The 24,943-nt window shown below is 39.9% G+C and overlaps 1 protein-coding gene across 1 annotated transcript in view; it reads right to left on the bottom strand.

The window, feature by feature from the left end:
• Positions 1 to 12,964: 12,964 nt before the first annotated feature.
• rerg (RAS-like, estrogen-regulated, growth inhibitor) overlaps positions 12,965 to 24,943 on the bottom strand; it is a 44,292-nt gene continuing 32,313 nt past the window's right edge. The window contains exons 4-5 of the mRNA XM_029461539.1: positions 20,292 to 20,365; positions 12,965 to 14,279 (exon numbers count right to left, since the gene is read on the bottom strand). Coding sequence (XP_029317399.1) covers positions 13,869 to 14,279; positions 20,292 to 20,365 — 485 coding nt within the window. The 3' untranslated portion in view covers positions 12,965 to 13,868. The remainder of the gene's footprint in view (positions 14,280 to 20,291; positions 20,366 to 24,943) is intronic.

The following is a 24,943-nucleotide window of genomic DNA, read 5'->3' as shown; positions in this document are numbered from 1 at the left end:
TGGCGGGAAAGCACGAGGACCTTGGCCAGTCTGACGGTTAGGACAGTTCCTCTTAATGTGGTTTGGTTCAAAGCATGCTAAGCACAGACGCTCTTCCCTGCAGTGTGCAAGAGTGGAATGATCCGGTGATTGACATACTCTGCAGGCTTTATGTTGAAACGGACCAGAGGAGAGTGGCTTGTGAATAGCCTGGTTGTTCTGTGACAAAGCTTGGTCAAAAAGACCGACTAACATGCTCATACAGTTATCACTACAAGAGGGCTTAGACACTGGGCTGTGCTCACCTTGCATAGATGGTTCCCCTGAGTGACATGGGGTCTCTGAAACGTTAGGAGCTGGAGCCTGAACATGAACTGTCACTGGTTTGAATCGCTTTGACTTGGAGAGCACCTGCTCTTTCATTTCAGTTTGGTAGCGATCAATATGCTCTTGGATTTCACTAGCTGTCCATTTATTTGGTGCCTTAAACTTGAAAACAGCAGCAAGGGTGGAATCTGGGCAGTATTTGACAAACATCATGGCTACTTCCTGACAAGGATCCTCCAATTTCCGTTCTAGCCTCTTCAAACCCTCCTCTGCTGCATCCACTGCCTTGTTAAGCCGAAGCCAGTACTCCACAGGAGTCTCTCCTGTCACTGGAACTGTACTATAAAAATCAGCCATAGGCATGCATGAATAGGTTACATCATTAAAGTGTTGTCTGAGGATGTCAAAGATTATTTTTGGATTGTCTTGAGGCTTCATTGATGGGCTGCTTCTCAGAGTTATCCTCACTATGTCTTTAGCCTAGCCCATTAACTTAGATAGAACCTCAATGTGCTGTTCTCTTAGAGGTGTGGCTCGCTTCCTGAAATATACTTCCATCAACCCTTCCCACTCACAGACTGTGTTCTTGTCAGATCCATCTCCCTGAAGACTGGAGGCTCTTTCACGTCTGACTGCAGGACTAGCTTTGCACCAGTCAAATTGAGGTAAGTGGAATCGCTGGGTAACTGACCAACACTGCTCTGAGCTTGTGTGGCACTAAAATCCCTTCCTTCACGTTCACCCCTTAACTGATCTCTTATGGTCTCTCCTACCTTCTGAGCAATGTGTGTTATCAAGTTATTTAAAACTGTGTGTCTGGTAGGCCTGAATGTGAATCCTTCTGACTAGGGGGATGTACTGTATGACCTTGTATGCGAGTGGAACAAAAAAAAGGGGAATCTACATTAGCTGTACCTCTGCCTGGGGTAAAAGGGTAGCCCCTGGTGGGTTTCCCTCTCCCAAAACCGAAACTAAAACTGTCAGTTTGAACATTATCCTCATCCATTTTACCAGTAACATATGTCATTTTCAACTTTGTATACCAAACTCCAAAAATCGGTACACAATAAAATACAGAAATTACAAATTTACCTTCAAAACGATAAATGTCAAACTACAGAGAAAAATAAAAACAGTTTCCAAACCTTTTTCTTATTCAATGTAATACCTTACTTCTCGTATAACTTCTTAACTTCTCGTATTCTCCATCGTTATATCCGGGTCACGGCACCACTGTAGCCGGTCTGTAGCTGACACCACGATCGACTCTGCGTTGTGTTGTGTAGAACCAGGAAATAACGATGGAGAACTTCTGCCTGTTCAATCAGCATTTATTGTCTCTGACCGTTGGTGTTTTCCTTAATTTGTCCATAAATTACCGTTGAAACAGAAGAAACACAAGAAAGTAATCATCATACGGTAACTCCACAGTCGGGGTTTTTGGACATGCACACCTCTCTTCAGCGTATTCTTCTCCCCGTCCCCCGAAAAGTGGCGCGAACCCCCAGAAAGTGCCGGTTTCAGGAGTATCAAAATAAAAGCATATTTAACAAAATAAGACTCCTCGAAATAAATATACAAAAAGGAGTATTATTACAACAAAATATGAACAATTAGATGTTTGTGAAATATAAAACATGTTATCATTTGTACATCGGTTACACTGATACTGATACTGATACAGGTACTGGTACTGATACTGGTACTCAAATCAAATCAAATCAAATTTATTTGTATAGCCCAATATCACAAATTATACATTTGTCTCAGTGTGCTTTACAGACTGTACAGGTTACGACATCCTCTGTCCTTAGACCCTCACATTGCACAAGGAAAAACTTCCTAAAAGAAACCCCAAAATTAAAAGGGAAAAAATGGAAGAAACCTCAGGGAGAGCAACTGAGGAGGGATCCCTCTCCCAGGACGGACAGACGTGCAATAGATGTCGTGTGTACAGGATAAACAACATAGTACAAATACAACATTTGACAGAAATTATGTTGTGTTGGAAAAAAAAGAAATAGAAAGTTTGGATGAATCCAGGAAAATGTCAATAAGGCTTCCCGGTGTCCAGCAGGACCAGGTCAGCAGGCGCTGTCACGATTCATGATCCTGACGTAAACTTTATCAGTGGCAACCTGCCACATGAGAGACAGACACTCCGGGGATGATACCCCGGATGGTGAGTTAGTAACATACATTTACATAAATGCATACAGATAGAGAGGGAGAAGAAGAGAGAGGGAGAGAAGGAAGAGAGCAGGGAGGTGTCCCCCGGCAGTCTAAGCCTATAGCAGCATAACTAGGGGCTGATCCAGGGCAAACCTGAGCCAGCCCTAACTATAAGCTTTATCAAAAAGGAAAGTCTTTAGCCTACTCTTAAATGTGGAGAGTGTGTCTGCCTCCCGAACACAAACTGGAAGCTGGTTCCACTGGAGAGGAGCTTGATAGCTGAAGGCTCTGGCTCCCATTGTACTCTTAGAGACTCTAGGAACCACAAGTAACCCTGCAGTCTGGGAGCGTAATGCTCTAGTTGGTTTATAAGGTACTATGAGATCTTTAAGATATGCTGGAGCCTGACCTTTAATTGATTTGTAAGTCAGGAGAAGGATTTTGAATTCTATTCTGTATTTTACCGGGAGCCAGTGCAGAGCAGCTAATACAGGAGTAATATGATCCCGTTTCCTTGTTCTAGTCAATACACGTGCCGCAGCATTTTGAATCAACTGAAGAGTCTTAAGCGACTTTTTGGGACAACCTGATAACAATGAGTTGCAGTAATCCAGCCTTGAAGTAACAAATGCATGGACTAGTTTTTCTGCATCATTTTGAGACAGGATGTGTCTTATTTTTGCAATGTTACGTAGATGAAAGAAGGCAGTCCTTGAGATTTGTTTTATGTGGGAGTTAAACGACAGATCTTGATCAAAGATGACGCCAAGATTCCTTACAGTGGTGCTGGAGGCCAAGTTAATGCCATCCAGAGCTTCTATGTCATTAGAAAATGCGTTTCGGAGGCGTTTAGGGCCAAGTATAATAACTTCAGTTTTGTCTGTGTTTAACATCAAAAAGTTGCTAGACATCCAAGTTTTTATGTCCTTAAGGCATGCTTGAAGTTTAGCCAATTGATTGGTTTCATCTGGTTTAATTGATAGATATAATTGGGTATCATCCGCATAACAATGAAAGTTTATAGAGTGGTTCCTTATAATATTGCCCAAAGGAAGCATATATAAGGTGAATAGAATCGGTCCAAGTACAGAACCCTGCGGAACTCCAAGACTGACTTTGGCTGTCATGGAGGATTTATCGTTAACAAGTACAAATTGAGATCGCTCAGATAAATAGGACTTGAACCAGCTTAGTGCGGTTCCTTTTATGCCAACACAATGTTCCAGTCTCTGTAGTAGAATGTCATGATCAACAGTGTCGAAAGCAGCACTGAGGTCTAACAAGACAAGAACAGAGACAAGTCCTTCGTCTGATGCCAATAGAAGGTCATTTCACTTTCATAACTTTCACCAGTGCCGTCTCTGTGCTATGATGAACTCTAAATCCAGATTGAAAAACCTCAAATAAACTATTATTATGTAAAAAGTCACACAACTGTTTTGCGACTGCTTTCTCAAGGATTTTAGCGAGAAAGGGAAGGTTAGATATCGGCCTATAGTTGGCTAAAACCTCTGGATCAAGACCAGGCTTTTTAAGAAGTGGTTTTATTACAGCTACTTTAAAGGATTTTGGTACGTAGCCAGATAATAGAGACAGGTTGATCATATTTAATAACGAAGTGTTAATTAAGGGTAAAACTTCTTTAAACAGTTTAGTTGGAATCGGGTCCAAAAGACAGGTTGATGGTTTAGACGATGAGATTGTTGAAGTTAGTTGGTTAAGGTTGATTGGAGTAAAACAGTCTAGATATATTTCAGGAGTTACAGATGTTTTTAAAATTCCAACAGTTGAAGTTAAGTCATTACCAATTGAGGTCAGGAGGAGATTAATTTTGTCTCTAATAATTATAATTTTATCGTTAAAGAAACTCATAAAGTCGTCACTACTGAGAGATATAGGAACAGAAGGCTCTGTAGAGCTGTGGCTCTCTGTCAGCCTGGCTACAGTGCTGAAAAGAAACCTGGGGTTGTTCTTATTTTCTTCTATTAAGGAAGAGTAATAAGCTGCTCTGGCATTACAGAGAGCCTTCTTATACGTTTTAAGATGATCTAACCAGACTAAACGAAATTCTTCCAATTTAGTGGAACGCCATTTACTTTCAAGATTTCTCGACTTTTGTTTTAGTTTGCGGATTTGTAAATTAAGCCATGGAGCTTTCTTTTTCTGTTTTATGATCTTCTTCTTTAGAGGAGCGACAGAGTCGAGTGTTATTCGCAGTGAGGCTGCAGCGCTATCAACAAGATGATTAATTTGGGAGGGACTAAAGTTAGCATTGGAGTCCTCCATTATATTGATATTGAGTTCTGGTATTGAATTAAGTGCTGATGGAATCACTTCCTTAAATTTAGTCACAGCACTTTCAGATAAACATCGAGCGTAGGATATTTTGCCTACTGGCTTGTAGTCCAGTAACAGGACTTCAAAAGTTATTAAAAAATGGTCTGATAAAAGAGGATTATGTGGACACACTGATAAACTTTCAATTTCAACACCATATCCCAGAACAAGGTCCAGAGTGTGGTTTAAACAGTGAGTTGGTTCATGTACATTTTGACTGAACCCAATTGAATCTAATATTGAGATAAATGCATTATTAAGGCTGTCACTATCAACATCCACATGAATATTAAAGTCACCTACAATAATTACTTTATCTGTTTTAAGGACTAAATTTGATAAAAATTCTGATACTGGTACTGGTATGCCTACTGGTACTGGTGACACAGCTGTTCTTTCAAGGTTGCTGCCTGAGGGCCGAAAACAATTATATTGTGTGGATTGTGGGTAGTGTAGTACTTACAGGAGTTTCAGAATGGGAATGTCGCGATATACCGGTAATAACGTGATATAAAAATAAAAAAATGAAATATTGATATCATGTAAATAATACACATAATTATCCAGCACCACTTAATCATTTCTGTTTTTTTACATTGTCAATTTGTCTCCCTCCCACAATGCCCCACTCACAAATGAGTGTAATTAATTTGCCAAAAATAATAACTTTGCAATAAACAAAGTTAAAGATAATGTGATAATATCGTTATCATGAATTATTTTGGCCACCATGTGAAAGTAAAATCTTTCTAAAATATAGTGAAAATCTGATATTGTGACTATTTCAGAAGAACAGAGTCGAAATCTGACTTTTCGATTCAATGAAAGCTTTTCCCGTTGTTTTCTACAATGTTATTTTATTTATTTATATTTATTTATAACCTTTATTTAACCAGGATATGGCCTCATTGAGATTACAAATCTCTTTTTCAAGAGTGTCCTGGCCAAGATAGGCAGCAGCACAGTTACAGACAAAAAAACAATCACAATCACAATCACAACATTAATTAAAACATTTACAGACACAGCGGTCTGCTCCAATGTCTTTAAGAGTTGCTTTAAGTATGTTCAGAGAGACTAGCTCATTCTGCAGCTGGTTCCAGGCAGCTGGAGCAGCGTAACTAAAAGCCCTTTTCCCAAATTCTGTACGGACTTTTGGGACAGTTAAAAAAAACAAGTCCTCGGAGCGAAGCCGATATGGTCCACTACATTTCCTACTAATGTAGATCCTTAGGTATTGTGGAAGAGTACCCAGAATAGTTTTATAAATAAGGATGTGGCAGTGTTTCAGTCTACGGGTGGTCAGGGAAGACCATCCGACACGAGCATATAAGGTGCAGTGGTGCGTCAGGGTTTTGAGGTTTGTTATGAATCTCAGTGCCCCGTGGTAGACGGTATCCAGAGAGCTGAGGCACTGAGACGATGCATTCATATAAACAACATCAGATTTGGGGAAGACGCAGAGCAGTAAATTACTGTGTCATCAGCATAAAAATGGAAATTTGCATTTAAAACATTGTGATTAAGATTATTTATATAAATGAAAAATAACAATAGTCCTACAACCGATCCCTGTGGCACACCCTTGGATACATTAAGAGAACTAGAAGTTATACCTTCTGCCCGCACACACTGTGATCTGCCCGATAAATAGTTTTCAAACCAACAGACAGCTTGATCTGAGAGACCTATACTGTAGAGTCTTTGTGACAATAAGGCATGATCCACTGTATCAAAAGCCCTGGATAAGTCAATAAAAAGTACTGCACTCTATTGTCTAAGAAATGTATAAAATAATTTACTACTTTTAAGGCGACCGTTGTAGTGCTGTGTTTTTTCGTAAAACCAGATTGAAGGTCAGATAAAATATTATTAGTCGTTAAAAAGTCCTTTAGTTGTTGACTTACCAATGATTCCAGCACTTTATTTAAGACAGACAATTTGTAGATGGGTCTGTAATTATTTAGGAGAGTGGGGTCACCCCCTTTCAACATTGGGAGAACAAAAGCAGATTTCCAAATAAGGGGAATTTTGTTTGTCTCCAGGGATAGATTGAAAAGATAGGCCAGCGGCGAGGCGAGGAAATCAGCTGCTAACTTTAAAAAGTATGGCTCCAGGTTATCCGGACCTGCTGATTTTCTTGTGTCTAAACTTTTAAGGGCTTTATGCACCTCTGAGACTGTTACTGGATTAAAAGTAAAGGGTTGACCCTTCCAGACACGACCTTCAGAGCGAGCAGGGGCTCCTTGAGGTATGTTCTGAGATTCAAACAAGGAACCAGAGGCAATAAAATGTTCATTAAAACAACCAAGCATTTCTGCCTTGTCAGAGATTTGAAGAGAGTCTTTAACAATACAAGGTGGAAGCTCTATCACATTTTTATTTCCAGCTATTGATATTGGTACTCCACATTTAAGAGTAGGCTAAAGACTTTCCTTTTTGATAAAGCTTATAGTTAGGGCTGGCTCAGGTTTGCCCTGGATCAGCCCCTAGTTATGCTGCTATAGGCTTAGACTGCCGGGGGACACCTCCCTGCTCTCTTCCTTCTCTTCCTCTCTCCTCCCCTCCCTCTCTTCTTCTCCCTCTCTATCTATCTGTATGCATTTATGTAAATGTATGTTACTAACTCATCATCCGGGGCATCATCCCCGGAGTGTCTGTCTCTCATGTGGCAGGTTGCCACTGATAAAGTTTACGTCAGGATCAGGAATCGTGGCTGCGCCTGCTGCCCTGGTCCTGCTGGACACCGGGAAGCCTTATTGACATTTTCCTGGATTCATCCATACTTTCTCTTTTTTTTTAACACAACATAATTTCTGTCATATGTTGTATTTGTACTATGTTGTTTATCCTGTACATACGACATCTATTACAGTCTGTGCGTCCTGGGAGAGGGATCCCTCCTCAGTTGCTCTCCCTGAGGTTTCTTCCATTTTTCCCCCTTTAATTATGGGGTTTCTTGTGCGATGCAAGGGTCTAAGGACAGAGGGTGTCGTAACCTGTACAGTCTGTAAAGCACACTGAGACAAATGTATAATTTGTGATATTGGGCTATACAAATAAATTTGATTTGATTTGATATTGATTTTATAGTTTTCCAGAATTTAAGGGGATTATTTAAGTTATTTGTGGTTTCAGTTTGGAAATAATCAGATTTGGCTTTTCTGATTTTAACAGTGCATGCATTTCGCAGCTGCCTGAAGAGCAGCCAATCCGACCCAAGACCTATACTCCTGGCTTTTGACCATGCCACATTGCACTCGTGAAGTAAATCAGAGAGATCTGATGTGAACCATGCATTATCTCTGCCTTTTACTCTGTACTTTCTTAAGGGGGCGTGCCTATCAACAATTATAACAAAACCATCATAAAAGAATTTCCAGGTATTTTCAACATCGGATATGAGATTGATTTTCTCCCAATCGAAGAGAAACAGGTCGTGAAAGAAACCTTGCTCCACAAAATGTTTCATATCACGCTTTATGATGACACGGGGTTTTGTCTTAGGGACTTTTGTATTCCTTACTGTAGCAATAACACAGTGGTCACTGATGTCATTTTCAAATACAGAAGCAGTGGTGTATTTATGAGGAGTATTTGTAAGGATAAGATCAATTAAGGAGGATTTTTCAGGAGATTTCAGATTATTATTATAGTTCCTGCTGATACCTATGAATCATATTTTCTTAGTAAGGCTGATGTTTCATGTCCATGCTGTATGACATAAGTGTGTACAAGAGACCTGTGGCAGTTTTAAACAGGTTAGTGTTGGGAATTAAAACAATACTACTTCCTAAGGTTTAGTAAAAGATCATGGGTCGTGATGCAAGTGAAGTACACAGAGGACACAAAAAAACACGGTCTCCATGGTGAAATTCTCCTCCCTGCGTGAACTTGCTCAGACTTTCATTAGAAACGTATTTGAAAGGTTTCGTTGTGAACATCCTTTTAAGGAAACCAGGCTGCTGTAAGTGTTCCCTCAAGAAAGGGAGCATTGATTTGAAAAGGTTGTAGTGGCATATATCTCTACATTCAACCTTTTACTCAATTTTATTCAGCTCAGTTTATATGTCAGACCCTGAAGGTCTCAGCATGCATCAAAGGTTTCATCATTCAACCACACTGTTCCCTTCTCAGCTCTACCTATTGTACAACAACGCCTTGGTCATCACAGCGAGTACCTTTTAAAAAAAAAAGAAAAAAAAAAGGCCTTGGTTGTTATGGCAACTGCAATGCTTCATAGAGCAAAGGATGTAGAGAGAAACGGAGAAAAGGAAATCCTTTGCTTTTGGTTCATCGTGTTTCTACCTCTGTCACAATATCATGTTTTTATGTAGACATGCAAATATTATCGCTGATGAGACAAAGATCTATCAGAGAAAACGATTTTTAAAGGTTCAGTTCACCTAAATCACACACGCATTCTTTTTTTTTTTTATTATTTAGGGTAAGTAGTTCCAATGAAAACTCTCCGTGTGAATTCCATTAATTTCCATGGTGCTATATTGAGAGCAGGAATCTCGAGTACAGACAAAACAAAACATCAGCAAACAATTCCAAAACAATCTGCCTGGCCAGTCGCCTCCATGGGTAAAAAAAAACAAAGCCTCTTGAAACCCAAATCCACTATAACTTTGTACTTTGTCATTTAGGGTCTCATGTACATAATTCTAATAATAATAATCTAAAAAGTATTAGAAATTATTTAAAATCCCCTCAAAAATTATATTGTCCTTTAAGTATTATTTTTACTTTCCTGCTATTGGGTTTGAATTGGGTGTCATTTTTCCTTGTAAATATGGCAATTATTGTAATTACTGTATTATTGTGGAAACTCCGATGACATTTAAAAGACACTGAATGATTATTTTGAGGCGATGATGTTTCTTTCTCACCGAAAGCGGATGTACCGTATAGCGCTTTTGTAAATAAACTCCCCCAGTCCAACTTAAACAGCTTGTCAGTGTATTTCCAGCCCACTCGGGGCAAGAAGTACGTGTTGTTTGCAAGAGATTGGGGCTGAAGAGGCGACAAGAGCCTTGGAGAGTCCGCCTGTTTACAGAGGGAACGTTACCCCTCTCTGTAAGCCTTTCATTTCCTCTGCTGTGAAACTCTCATGCTTGCCTTGCTGTTTGCTGTTGCCTTGCTGTTTTTAGTACAAGAGGTTTCTTGTACTAACAAATAAGATACAGTCCATAAAAACATCCAGAATCCCTTTTTTTGAATTTTTGGGGATAAATGTATCTCCGTTTGTCGACAATATGATCTTCTGCTGTGTTTTCATCTCAGTCTGTCAGTCAAAATGCTCTCCTGTGTATGCCGAAGTCACCGTAGAGCTCATTTCCCCCGTGATTGCATATCTAAAAAGGATGTATCAGTCTCTACGAGGTTATGGGAATTATTATTTTCTCTCTCCAGAGATGTTCGTAGCGTCACCACAGAGAGAGTTATTTTGAGTGTTTGCTGAATACTTACCTCTGGCTGAGCACAAAGCTACAAAAAGACTGGAAGTCAGATAATGGGTGCTCAGTTCAAGGACATCGGACGTATTACCTTCACCCAAGGAGTTCATGTTTACCGCAAGAACCCGTTTTAATTTGGGAGCGGACCTGAATCACGAATACACAAATAGCTTTTCATTTTTGTTCAGCATTGCGAGATAGGGCAACGGCCTTGGCAGAGCTTCTGCTATCTCCAACCTCCTTTCCAGATATAATAAATATAGTTAACAAAACTTCAAGGTACTTGTAGCTTTTGACCGCATCAGCAGATGAGGTGAGATTGTTTTGTCAACTTCTGTTGACTATGAACTCTGAGGCTGTGATGAAAATCCCCTCCTAACATATTATTCATACTAAGATTGACTTCAAATTGAGCAAGCGGTGTGTTCACAGCAAATGCGAGAAATGCCCGGTTGTATACTACATTGGCAAGACTTTGTATGTACGAGACTCAAGCTTACTGCACCTACTTCATTGCATCTTGGAGCCGCTGAGCTCGCAATCAGTCTTGTGATTGCGAGCCTGGCTAAACGCTGTAAACACTACAAGTGCCGTAAGTCTATAAACTACTAGAACTGCCGTAAGGGGTCATTTAAACCGCTAGATTCCAAACAATCTCTCATGATAAAAACCCAAACTATTGTGTTAGGATATCTTTTCTTCTCTTCCCTCTATGTTTGCTCTCTCAGGAAGTTCAGATAAGCCTCACCGTTTCTGGGCCTGGGAAGAGGTCGATGTGCTGACCTGTGCGCCACCTGTAGTGGCGGTCAGCTGTCTCTCTCTCTCTGTGTGTGTCTGTGTGCGTGCTGCCATGTGCTCGCACAGTGCACACTTAAAGGCTACAGAGACTTCTGGTCACCTGGGGGATCAAATCTGGAGTGAGACCCGGCCGGTGCAGCGGAGGGTCAAAACTCCAGCAGCATTCAAAACAGCTTGAGGGTAATGGGAGATGAGCGACCTGCCTTCCACCCTGCTGAGAACCAACCACATCCACTCATCTTTATGTTGCGTTATCTTCTTTTTTACACCTATCAATTACTTTTAATAAATGACTTTGATGGGTTTTTTCTGTGCTGTTTGGAATTAAAAGAGAACATAACTGGTTTTGTCCATATTTAGTCCATAATGTAGCATTGGAGAAAAACCTGGAATCGTCCTTTTACGGTCTCCAACTGGTCAGGATGAGGAGGAGCACTGTGGCTTCTCTTCCCGGGTTATTATGGGATTTTTTTCCGCCTCTAGTAATTATCTGCCAAGATAGCTGAGCCACTCCTTTTTTTTTGTTTTTTGTGTCCTCTCCGAGTCAGCTATCTATTTGAAGTAACAGGGTGTATTTAGTGGGAGGTTTTCCTCTTTTTTTAATACAGTGCTGTGACAGAAGTGGGTAACGGTTTTAATTTCCTTGGCTACTATATGGGAAAATAAGAGAACGTTAAGATTGAATAGATTTTAAATTCAGGCTTCAAGGCAATGAAAATAAAACATGGTATATATGATATAATGGTATATTTGAAATTGTCCAGAATAGCCCACTGCTGCACTCTAATAGTGAGCTGTAGTAGTACCAAGAATCCACCCAGTATTGAGAGCATGAATCATGTACAGAAAATAATTTGGATATTTATTTATTTTTTAGTATATAGTTCTTTATTTTTCCACAATATGTTTTATAAAATCTTCAACATTAAAGACAAAAAAAATGCTTCAGCTGCAAAACTGGATATTTATGTTTATTACAAAAGGAAGGGATTAGATAAGATTTTCATGAAATTAAACCCCATTTTTAATACTATTTATGGTTTTGAATTTAAACCATTAAAAACCATTCAATGTTTTTACATAAAGTAATTATTTATCTTGTTTTTTTTCATTGTTTGTTGTCGAGTCCACCATGGCCTACAACTTAAGCATGCATGTAATACAGCACAATTGTATCTCACAGTTCCCTCTCCTTACACTGTGTCAGAGCTGAGAGAGACTTTATAAAAAATGACGTGAGTGTGTTTGGTTGTAACCACAGGTGTTGCCAAATCAACAGACTGAAGTGACAAGTGAACTGATTAGTCAAAGAGCTCAGTCAGAAGTAGTTGACTTTTTGCTCCTGGGCCTTTAACATTGACTCCATACAAATATCAAGATTGATCTGATATTGATTTTTATTGTCTTTTTTAACCTACGAAATACAGCTGAATAGTTCTACTTATAATTCTAGTTTCCTTTTAAAATATTTTTTATAGGATACATTTGCAGACAGGAGTTTCAGTGAGAATCTGCTGTGGCAGGAAGATTTGTAGAGAAGTTACATCTGCAGTGTGAACAAAATATGGAAGTTCAGCTGCAGTTTCAACCTTTAGAGTTCAAAGGTGTTTTTGGTAAGAGAAGAGAGGCCCTTAACATGCATTGTCTCATAACCGGTCCATCCTGAAGCGTAGTGAAGAGTTCAGCCAAAGAATGATTTCCACTTTTCCGGTTTCATTTGATTATGTCGAAATGAATGACTAGGAGACTGTCACTATGTCAATGTGATGTATTGATGGTCTGGCTGAAGGCCAAAACTTGTTACACCACTAAGGGCTTCTGTGGAACATCACGCACCCAGCGATGACATTTACATTGATAACATATGGACTCAATAAGAGGAAAATTGGTGGGATACATCTCAGTTTTTAATATCAAGTGCACAGCTGGTTGTTTTTAACATACACGTCACATACATACATAAAAAAAAAAAAAGATTACATCAACAAGTTGCCTTTGGGTGCTGCACACTCTTATGATACAGCATTGCTTAAGGCAATATTTCATATCATACATACAGTATTAAAATTACAGCCATGAAGAACGTCCCTGGAATGTGATATGTTGGGATGGACGGTGTCTGCTTCCCTTTTAGGTTTAGAGAAAATAGAAAAATGTACACATGTTGTGGACAAACACTAGGAGTCCACTTCAGAACATTTGATGTCAACAGAACATATAGGGGACGATGGATGGATGGATGAACAAAGGGGACTTTATTACAAGGTTTGTTTGAAGGATGACAAGTTGTTGACAACTCCTGGGATTCTTTTCAAGGGTTGACAGGGGTTAAGGACAGGTGATCTACTTTTGTATAATAGCAGCTCTCTGATCTTACTTGTCTTTCACCACTGATGACAGCACAGTTACGCACGTGGGCCGAAGCACATCACAATATCCCCCTACAGACAAGATACAGAGAGGAAACCACGCATCTTCTCGTTCAAAGTGACTAAATCCTTGGATTCTTCGCATGCTAAATAAGACTGCTTGCATGCATCATTTTCAGACTGAGAGATGAAAGAAGAGTTGAGAACCTCACCATATTTATGTATCCTCATGAAACATCCAGGTTTATTTTGATCCGAATAAGAGATATTGCACGTGGGACCTTTTTTGATGGAAAACGGTCAGAGATTAAGTAAAGAACACATTCTACATACATTTTTCGTCCATTTCAGAGCCAACATGAAACATTTACATGAGAAGAGAATGTACATTGCTTGTGTCATCAGACCGTAGTGTGGCTCTTTCCTAGCTGCTGATCTTGGTCAGCATCTTGTTGATGGCCTGTTTGACATGTGTGGTAGAGCTGCGGCGTCTGGCCTTGCCCTGCACGGCCTTGCGGCGCCTCACCTCGCGGCACAGCTCGTGGAACGCTTCGGCCACAGTGCCGCCCTCATTGGCACATGCTGAACATTCGTAGAAGGCGCACGCCATTTCAGCTGCCAGCCGCTCGCCTTCCTCTGTGCCGACCTGCCGGACGTGTTCCAGATCGGACTTGTTGCCCACAAGCACCAAAGGGACATTTTTTGGCTTCTTCACCTCCTCGAGGAGACTTCGGAGCGGCGCCACCTCCTCAAAGCTTCCGCGGTCTGTGATGTCGTACACGATGACGAATCCGTCACCCCAACGCATGTGACTCTCCTTCTGCTGGACGTCCTCCTGAGATGAAGAAAATACATTTGGTTACGAACTCTAAGTGTAACTTTAATTTGATAGATTCTCAAAGATATTAGATAGATTTTTGGAAAATTCCCTCGCCGAAATACTGCACTCATATCAAATTCAAATAAAATAAAATGTATTTGTATAGCCCAATATCACAAATTATACATTTGTCTCAGTGTGCTTTACAGACTGTACAGGTTACGACACCTTCTGTCCTTAGACCCTCGCATCGCACAAGGAAAAACTTCCTAAAAGAAACCCCATAATTAAAGGGGGAAAAATGGAAGAAACCTCAGGGAGAGCAACTGAGGAGGGATCCCTCTCCCAGGACGGACAGACATGCAATAGATGTCGTGTGTACAGGATAAACAACATAGTACAAATACAACATTTGACAGAAATTATGTTGTGTTGGAAAAAGAGAAAGCATGGATGAATCCAGGAAAATGTCAAAAAGGCTTCCCGGTGTCCAGCAGGACCAGGGCAGCAGGCGCAGCCACGATTCCTGATCCTGACGTAAACTTTATCAGTGGCAACCTGCCACATGAGAGACAGAAACTCCGGGGATGATGCACCGGATGATGAGTTAGTAACATACATTTACATAAATGCATACAGATAGAGAAGGAGAAGAAGAGAGGGAGGGGAGGAGAGAGGAAGAGAAGGAAGAGAGCAGGGAGGTGTCCCCCGGCAGTCTAAGCCTATAGCAGCATAACTAGGGGCTGATCCAGGGCAAACCTGAGCCAGCCCTAACTATAAGCTTTATCAAAAAGGAAAGTCTTTAGCCTACTCTTAAATGTGGAGAGTGTGTCTGCCTCCCGAACACAAACTGGAAGCTGGTTCCAATGGAGAGGAGCTTGATAGATGAAGGCTCTGGCTCCCATTGTACTCTTAGAGACTCTAGGAACCACAAGTAACCCTGCAGTCTGGGAGCGTAATGCTCTAGTTGGCTTATAAGGTACTATGAGATCTTTAAGATATGCTGGAGCCTGACCATTTTAACTTTAGCTTTGTAAGTCAGGAGAAGGATTTTGAATTCTATTCTGTATTTTACCTGGGAGCCAGTGCAGAGCAGCTAATACAGGAGTAATATGATCCTGTTTCCTTGTTCTAGTCAATACACGTGCCGCTGCATTTTGGATCAACTGAAGAGTCTTAAGTGACTTTTTGGGACAACCTCATAACAATGAGTTGCAGTATTCCAGCCTTGAAGTAACAAATGCATGGACTAGTTTTTCTGCATCATTTTGAGACAGGATGAGTCTTATTTTTGCAATGTTACGTAGATGAAAGAAGGCAGTCCTTGAGATTTGTTTTATGTGGGAGTTAAACGACAGATCTTGATCAAAGATGACGCCAAGATTCCTTACAGTGGTGCTGGAGGCCAAATTAATGCCATCCAGAGCTACTATGTCATTAGAAAATGCGTTTCGGAGGCGTTTAGGGCCAAGTATAATAACTTCAGTTTTGTCTGTGTTTAACATCAAAAAGTTGCTAGACATCCAAGTTTTTATGTCCTTAAGGCATGCTTGAAGTTTAGCCAATTGATTGGTTTCATCTGGTTTAATTGATAGATATAATTGGGTATCATCCGCATAGCAATGAAAGTTTATAGAGTGGTTCCTTATAATATTGCCCAAAGGAAGCATATATAAGGTGAATAGAATCGGTCCAAGTGCAGAACCCTGCGGAACTCCAAGACTGACTTTGGCTGTCATGGAGGATTTATCTTTAACACATGCAAATTGAGATCGCTCAGATAAATAGGACTTGAACCAGCTTAGTGCGGTTCCTTTTATGCCAACACAATGTTCCAGTCTCTGTAGTAGAATGTCATGATCAATGTCGAAAGCAGCACTGAGATCTAACAAGACAAGAACAGAGACAAGTCCTTTGTCTGATGCCATTAGAAGGTCATTGGTAACTTTCACCAGTGCTGTCTCTGTGCTATGATTAACTCTAAATCCAGATTGAAAAACCTCAAATAAACTATTATTATGTAAAAAAAATCACACAACTGTTTTGCGACTGCTTTCTCAAGGATTTTAGCGAGAAAGGGTAGGTTAGATATCGGCCTATAGTTGGCTAAAACCTCTGGATCAAGACTAGGCTTTTTAAGAAGTGGTTTTATTACAGCTACTTTAAAGGATTGTGGTACGTAGCCAGATAATAGAGACAGATTGATCATATTTAATAACGAAGTGTTAATTAAGGGTAAAACTTCTTTAAACAGTTTAGTTGGAATCGGGTCTAAAAGACAGGTTGATGGCTTAGACGATGAGATTGTTGAAGTTAGTTGGTTAAGGTTGATTGGAGTAAAACAGTCTAGATATATTTCAGGAGTTACAGATGTTTTTAAAATTCCGGCGGTTGAAGTTAAGTCATTACCAATTGAGGTCAGGAGGAGATTAATTTTGTCTCTAATAATCATAATTTTATCGTTAAAGAAGCTCATGAAGTCGTCACTACTGAGAGATATAGGAACAGAAGGCTCTGTAGAGCTGTGGCTCTCTGTCAGCCTGGCTACAGTGCTGAAAAGAAACCTGGGGTTGTTCTTATTTTCTTCTATTAAGGAAGAGTAATAAGCTGCTCTGGCATTACGGAGAGCCTTCTTATACGTTTTAAGATGATCTAACCAGACTAAACGAGATTCTTCCAATTTAGTGGAACACCATTTACGTTACATTAAGATTTCTCGACTTTTGTTTTAGTTTGCGGATTTGTAAATTAAGCCATGGAGCTTTCTTTTTCTGTTTTATGATCTTCTTTAGAGGAGCGACAGAGTTGAGTGTTATTCGCAGTGAGGCTGCAGCGCTATCAACAAGATGATTCATTTGGGAGCGACTAAAGTTAGCATTGGAGTCCTCCATTATATTGATATTGAGTCCTGGTATTGAATTGAGTGCTGATGGAATCACTTCCTTAAATTTAGTCACAGCACTTTCAGATAAACATCGAGCGTAGGATATTTTGCCTACTGGCTTGTAGTCCAGTAACAGGACTTCAAAAGTTATTAAAAAATGGTCTGACAGAAGAGGATTATGTGGACACACTGATAAACTTTCAATTTCAACACCATATCCCAGAACAAGGTCCGGAGTGTGGTTTAAACAGTGAGTTGGTTCATGTACATTTTGACTGAACTCAATTGAATCTAATATTGAGATAAATGCATTATTAAGGCTGTCACTATCAACATCCACATGAATATTAAAGTCACCTACAATAATTACTTTATCTGTTTTAAGGACTAAACTTGATAAAAATTCTGAGAATTCAGATAGAAATTCAGAATACGGACCAGGAGGGCGGTACACAGTAACAAATAAAAATGGCTTTATTGTTTTCCATGTTGGGTTTGAGAGCGTAAGAACAAGGCTTTCAAAAGAGTTATAGTTTAGTTTAGGCTTAGGATTGATCAAGAGGTTTGAGTCAAAGTCGAAGTATGCTACCAGCAACACAGAAACATTAACAACCGGAAATGACGCGCTTGCCGTAAACATGCCTCAAACAAACAGTTACTCTCAGCTCGGGAACAATACTGTACTGCCTATATATATATATATATATATATATATATATATCTGTATGCTAAGTATGAAGCTACAGCCAGCAGCCAGTTAGCTTAGCTTAGCATAAAGACTGGAAACAGCGGGATACAACTAGCCTAAATCTGTCCAAAGGTAAATCCAAAGGGTTATGTGCCAGACATTAACTTTCTCTGTAAAACCACAACTTGAAAAAACAAACAAGATATATAAAATGTGTTAAGTTAGTGAGCTTTGAGATGCAGGATTTTGTTACTTTTAGGCAGAGTGACTGTTTCCCCGTTTCAAGTCTTTGTGCTAAGCTAAGGTTGATAGCTGTATTTACCACAGATTTAAGGGTTTGTATCAATCTTATCTGTGATTTTACCAAAATATAGAACTATTGACTCCAAACCTTTTCTTAACAACTCAGATAACCTAAGCTAAAAGTAAGGACTTTTTAGTTTTTGTTGCATAGGTGACCGTTTGAAGCCAGCATTTTTGGTCAATGCACACTTAAGGCATTATTATTCACATTAGTCATATCGGACAATGTTTCCCACCCACTCCATGACGTGCTAGTCAAGCACAGGAGTACATTCAGTGCAAGACTCATTCCACCGAGACGAACCACAGAGCGCCACAAGAAGTCTTTCCTGCCGGTGGCCAACACATTTTTCAACTCCTCACTCAGAGTGTCAGACAATCAGACACTTATTTCACCTCTTTCGGCTGCTGTAACCCCATCATTTATTTATATCTCCAACTGTGCAATTCTGACTCAACTGTACAATCATTTCATGCAGTAATCCAAATGTGCAATACTCTCGTTTAGTCTTTCTTATTTTTCAATATTTACAGTTTTTTTATTGTAGTATAATACACATAGGTACTTATTCCTTATTTTATTTTTCTAATAATTTTTCTATCTGTAAATAGGGATTAATAAACTATTTCTGATTCTGATTTATCTTTCTGCCTTTTTGCATTAAAACATATTCCATCTTAGTATATATAAGCCATGTTCACATACAACATGTCTAATTTCTTTATGGAGAAGCACTTATCTACAGCTCCTGCCAGAAATGTGATTCTGAAGCCGTCTGTGCAACGTTGAAACTTCAGGCATGTGCTCCTGATTTGATCATGTTAAAGGCAGCAACAGTGCCTCCGGTAATAACAGCACTTAACTGGTCGTGTGGCTGACGTCCTAACCTGACTGGAGGGAGACACAAAGATCCTGATCTCATAATTATTGTTAGAGGAAGCTTAAAAAAGACCTCATCCCTCCGGAGGAAAGACGAGAACGTCTGACGTTTGTATACCTAACCGACTTTTGAACCTGGAATTTATGAGCCACCAAGTAGACTCCACCTCCATAAATCATGGTAGTTAGCACAATGCTTTGACACAATCAGAGTCAGCCTGGCCTTTCTGGAAAATTTCAGACCTCATCCTAATGCCAGCTTAAAATAGACTACACTATAATGAGAGCGAGATGACTTGGCTGAAGTGTCACAGGGGAAATCAGCCGACAGCAGAACACCTACGCAGCGCTGCAGCATATTTGTCTCCCGCCCGAGAACTTACGCAAGCTCTCCCTCATGGCCAGCAATGCTTCTGCCAGACTCCAGGAAGTGGCCTTTCAGTCTCATGCACACTCCTACTGTTACTCAAACAGCCTTTCCAAAAAAGTATCAAAATCTATAGGGGAAAATGCAGCAAGAGCAACATGATACTTGAGCGTTAAAGCTGAGAATTACAAACAGAGCCAAGTCAATCTTTAACTGCCAATACTCAACTGAATGTTTTTGAGTATGGATTGTTTGGCTCCATTTGAAGTTTTACTCATACGTATGTTATTTGAAAGTATATAGAGGTGTATATAATGTTATAATTGGTGTTTTTCTTTTGGGTTTTGTGTATGTGTTACTGGAAGATGTCTTGTCCGTGTTTTTTGAATCCCATATGGGATAAACCAGATTTTCAGAGTCAGATTTACCTTCAAATATTTAGCAAAAAGTCCATCATGGAGTTTGAAAGATGCAGGCATTTACCAGGAAGGGGGATCTGATGGGAAATGATTGAGTTGCATCATGGGGGAAGGGTAGTTTCCAGTGCGTTTGAAGTTTGACCCATACTTAGGACTAAAAGTCAGGATATGTTAGACTTTACTGTATACATTTCTGTCTCTTGCAAGACCCCCTGAAGTACAACTTTAACTGTACTTTAGATCACTTTATTTATGAAGCACAGCATCAGAGAATAATGTGTGTTGATACATACTTCACTTTGTTAATACACTTACAGAACACTAACAGTAAAGCTAGTGCCCCTTATGAAGTACGGTACTATGATAATCCTTTGATGAAGATTGTGGTAGAGAATTCAGGTCTTAATGTTTCTGTTTTTCGACTCCTCAAATATAAATGTTTGGGCCCCAAATCTGGATTAGGGACACAGGGGTCATTTGTCTCACCTGCCCGGCAGTGTCTAGAATCTCCATGGTGACAACCTCATCGTCAATGTTGGCTTGATGGCGATATGTTGATTCTGTAAAACACAAAAGTTACAAAAACAAAGTCAATCCAGTTTTTAGAAACTCAATACAACGTGACTCATTTAACGATATTCACACACAAAGGCAGACTTTTACGATAAATCGTCACTCCTGAAGTGACGCATATAATTCCGCCTCCTATTTCTTTAATAACTCAGCAGATCACACGTCAAATTGATGGTTACTGTGTGCAAGACTTTGCAATGCAAGCCTGACTGCAGTACTCTGTCTGAATCAATGCACTGCTCATCTCTTCAAATTAAATACACAATGGATGTCAGGTGTTGATTGGGAACCTTTCTGCAATTTCCTAGGATGCGGTCTAATGGTTCCTAGCTGAGTGAGTGTGTAAGTGGCAGCCATGACAAGAGCTGGTCAAATTCTCTAAATGCTAAGGAAAGGTGCTTCAATGCTTCCTTTCTTATCTCTAGACAATCGTTTAACAAAGGAGAGGAGATGATGCCGTCCCACAATTCTTTGCTGCAGCAACATTTAAAACGACGCACCATTCGGCCGTCGGTAATGTTGGACGCCGCTTTTAAATTGTACACTGTGGATGGATATTAGGAGGTGTGATGTGTTTTGGACAGTAATCCTTACTTGAACTGTACTGCATTGAGTTCATCACTGTACTCATTTTCTATGAGCTTGAAATAAATTTTTGTAAAAACTAACACATCTTTCCTTGACTTTTTATGTAGTTTTCCATTGAGGTCAAGGAAACGCGGTTAGGAAACAGGTTTTTTTTTAAAGTTTTTTAAATTCTTCGACTTCACTCCTGGTCATTCCAGATTCCAGATTCCATATATACACTTTGCTCTCAGTACTGCCTGCCTTGTCCATTGCATCCGGTGAGTGCTGGTGCCGAGCTTGATACAGCCAGACCAAATGCATCTGGCTTCAAAACGTCCCCTCAGAGATATATATTTTATGGACATCACGGACCCCGGATGTTTTTCTCCTCTATCGGAGGTCAAAAGGTCATCATGTTCCCATTTTCCTCGGTTCTTTTCCCATTAAATCATTATCTTGCATTTTTGAGGCAAAGCTTCAGTGATTTTTCAGCAGGTTGTTGGACCTTCCTGGTCTGCTGGATGAAGGCTGACTCAACCTGAATTTAACCTTTAGCTTTAGTTTGAATCGCAGGATAAAAACGTTTCTTTTTCCTGGCACAGGAACACAGGTGTGAACTGTGGCTGTGACCTTTCATTCCACCTCAAACAGCACAAGCGTTATCTTCCTAAATTGCCCCCCTTGTAAAAATCCCATCTGTGCAAACATCTCCCACAGAGCACTGAAGCTTCTGAAACTCTCCTTGTAAAGACAAAGATTCTGATGGTTTGGCCATCATCTAAACCAGAGGGCTTAAACCAGAATCTCCTCAAAGCTTTTTGACTTTGTGAATCTAGTCTTACAATTGCTTTCAGTTTGAGACTGATGTACTGCCTACTCTGCTATTTCCTGATGTATGGCTCTTTTGTGAAGGGAGAATATTAGAAAGCTTAGTAAGTAAATAAATCAATAATAGAAAAAAAATCACCAGACTTTTGTATTTTATTTATTAGTTTATCTTGTTCCTGCAATCATTTTAAACTTTTGATAAAAAATAAGATATCGTCTGATGCAGGTGTTCATCTTTTGCACTGACTATTAAACCAAGAAATGGTCAAAGTGTCATCTTTTATTAATACTACTTCCAAATGTGTTGAGTAGTTCTAATTTATTTTATGTATTTGAGTATTTCATGTTGTACACATTTAGGCCAAATGAGTGCAGGCGGGTATCAAGAGGAAGTACGACAGTACTATTGAGCTGTAGTTTCAAACATATTGCTTTATTAACTCGGTATATAGCGACGCTTGTTCAAATAAAATGAATTACATTTTTTAAAACAATAAACAATGAATTCTAAAATAAATTAATCCCTTTTTCTCTTCATGACTAAATTGATGGCTTGGTACCAGCTGTATTCAAATAGCTGAGTTCAAAAACTCAAAACCACAAACAATGATACTAAATACCTGTCCAAAAATGTAAAAACGTTGTTGTTAAATGTTAAAAATAGGAGATTTGGAACTTGTTGTTGCTCCGGTCTCTACACGTCCAACCCGCTGTGTCCCAGGTGCGCTCACCTCTCGGGGGGATAAACTGTGTCCTAAATGTCTCAGAGAGCCAGAGGCGGAAATAGAGAAGCGATTTAGAGCCGTTTGGCCCGAAGGCATGCATGAGGAGCATCTGTGAGGACGAGACCCAGAGTCTCACAATGTGACCCGTGGGACCGCCTATTTCAGGAGTCATCACTGTATCAGCTGCACGCAGCCCCTAATCTGTCATGTATACACCGTCCCATTTAAAGCTCTTAGGGAGAAACAAAAGCAGTCACTTTTTCTTGGAAACAAGCACATTCTTTTCCTCCATAATTCAAAACCCCTCACGCCCTGAGGTGAGCTTTGGCAGCAGGTAGAAAGAGAAAGTCTTGCTCTTACACATACATTACCGTACTTTACTTTGCAAATGTTCATACCAGAAATTCCCTCTGCACCATGTGATACAAAATTAAGCATCTGTCGTGATGCCAAACCTCCGGTAGAAGTAGAAGAGTTCATTTCTATGTGCCAAAGGAGATCAGGTTCTGTATCCAGATGGTGTGCAGAGCCAGAAAGGACTAATGCAATATAATGTGGCCATCTTTATTTGGAACAGCTACTGTTTCTCACAGTGCTTACAGGGACTGAGATCCAACTGGTCATCGCGTAACAAAGTCACAAGTCCGATCATTACTTATGCACATATTCATTTGGATTTTTGCATCATTTATTATAATGTAGGAACACAGGATGCCACACGTGCTGGAGATGAGTGCAACAAACAAGCTAAATCACATGGCTTACCATTATCTTCCTCATTTGCTGACGTAGCATCAGTAAAGTCACCCAAAGGTGTCTGAAAGAACATTTTATGCCTGGAAAATGCACACTTGGTGTCAGAGGCACAAGTTTTGTTAAGCACCCCATAAACTGTCACCTGCTTAAAATATGTTTTAAATTAAAGTAAACATTTTAAAGCTGCCATTTAATGACACATTAGACCTATATAAAGCCAGTGTTTCCCCTACCGTTGTTTCAGGGGGAACTAAATAGAATCCGTGCCACGGGTAAATACACAACGTTAAATAGAATGGTCATATATGTCATTTTGGGAGTCATAACCTCTTCTGTTGTTTAGGTATGTGTAACCATGGTTAGTTGTGACCGGTCACTTACACACAAGCAGATCAAGCCTCTCCAGAAAATAGTAATAATGAAAACACACAATGTAAAATGGACTTCTTTTATATAGCGCTTTTTCCAATCTTTACTATTACTTAAAGCGCTTTACAACACATGTCTGCATTCACCCATTCCCACACAGACAGAGTCAGAGGCTACCATACAAGGTGCACATCAGCTCGTCAGTAGAAATAACCATTCAGATCGAACCACCGACCCTCTACCTCCTGAGCCACAGCTGCCCCAATGTCAGACAGTGTCTTACTGTCAAGTAGCAGAAATCTAACAACATCAAAAAACCTGACATGCTTTTTAAATTCAGACTATCCATTCCAGTTTATTTAGTCATTTCAGCATTTGTGCATTAAGCTCTTATCTGATGCTCTCATCCTTGCCTGATCCTTGTCTGCTGTGCTGTTACGCTGAGTATCTGCCCGTGTACCAAACCTGTTTCCGTGACCCGACTCTGCTGGATTACCCCTTGATACTTTGTATGTTCAACTGTCTATGCGTGTACCATAGCAACTGCAAGGTTTTCAGTAAAGACCAGTTCCATTCAACATTTATCTGCCTCTGTGTCGTGCAATTGAGTCCCACCTCCCTTCTGTCTTGATCGTACCGTTACACCTTAAGCTGTGCTTTCTTGGTTGTGACGCCAACTATGCGGTAATCATCAGTCATTTTTATGCTCTTTTCTGCCTTTAAAACAAATGCTAAACCATGCACTACTTTATTATATGCGTTGTCTGAAGCTGGTACACTGCAATATTCTGAAGAAAATAAATCTTTATTTGTAATGACAGGTTAATAACACTGTTCTCCACTAAAGTTACATCTATGTGTTGTGCCTTAGCAGCTCAAGGTGTCATGTGCCATGAGTTCTGAAGCAAAGGGCATAATGGCTACGAGATTGCGATCATCATGTCATTGATCAATTAAAAAAAAAGGGCTAAAATGCTCCCGAGTGAGGTAATTGCACTCTGCTGAGATGCTGCACCTTGTGTACGTAAAAATAGATGTGCTATTGAAGAGCACCATGTGAGCAATTCTGATGCTCTGACCTGCCCATGTACAGCCAGGAAATTCGAATGCACCTTACAGAGGAGATGTGATGTCTTTGTGCCCTGTAATTACAGTGGAGGAAATTGGCTCAATCTGTATCCGTGTAGAAAAAAAGCCCAATTCTATATTTTGCTCTGGTGAGGGCAGAAACCCTTCTTTGTGTTAAACATGACTGCATCACTTTGAATTGTGCTTTTGAATAACTTAATTGAATTCACTGCATGATTTATATCTTAATTT

This window comes from Cottoperca gobio, chromosome 23 (genome assembly GCF_900634415.1).
Source record: "Cottoperca gobio chromosome 23, fCotGob3.1, whole genome shotgun sequence".
Lineage (NCBI taxonomy): Eukaryota > Metazoa > Chordata > Actinopteri > Perciformes > Bovichtidae > Cottoperca > Cottoperca gobio.
The sequence above is the reverse complement of the archived record's forward strand: the minus strand, read 5'-3'. Positions and strand labels throughout refer to the sequence as shown.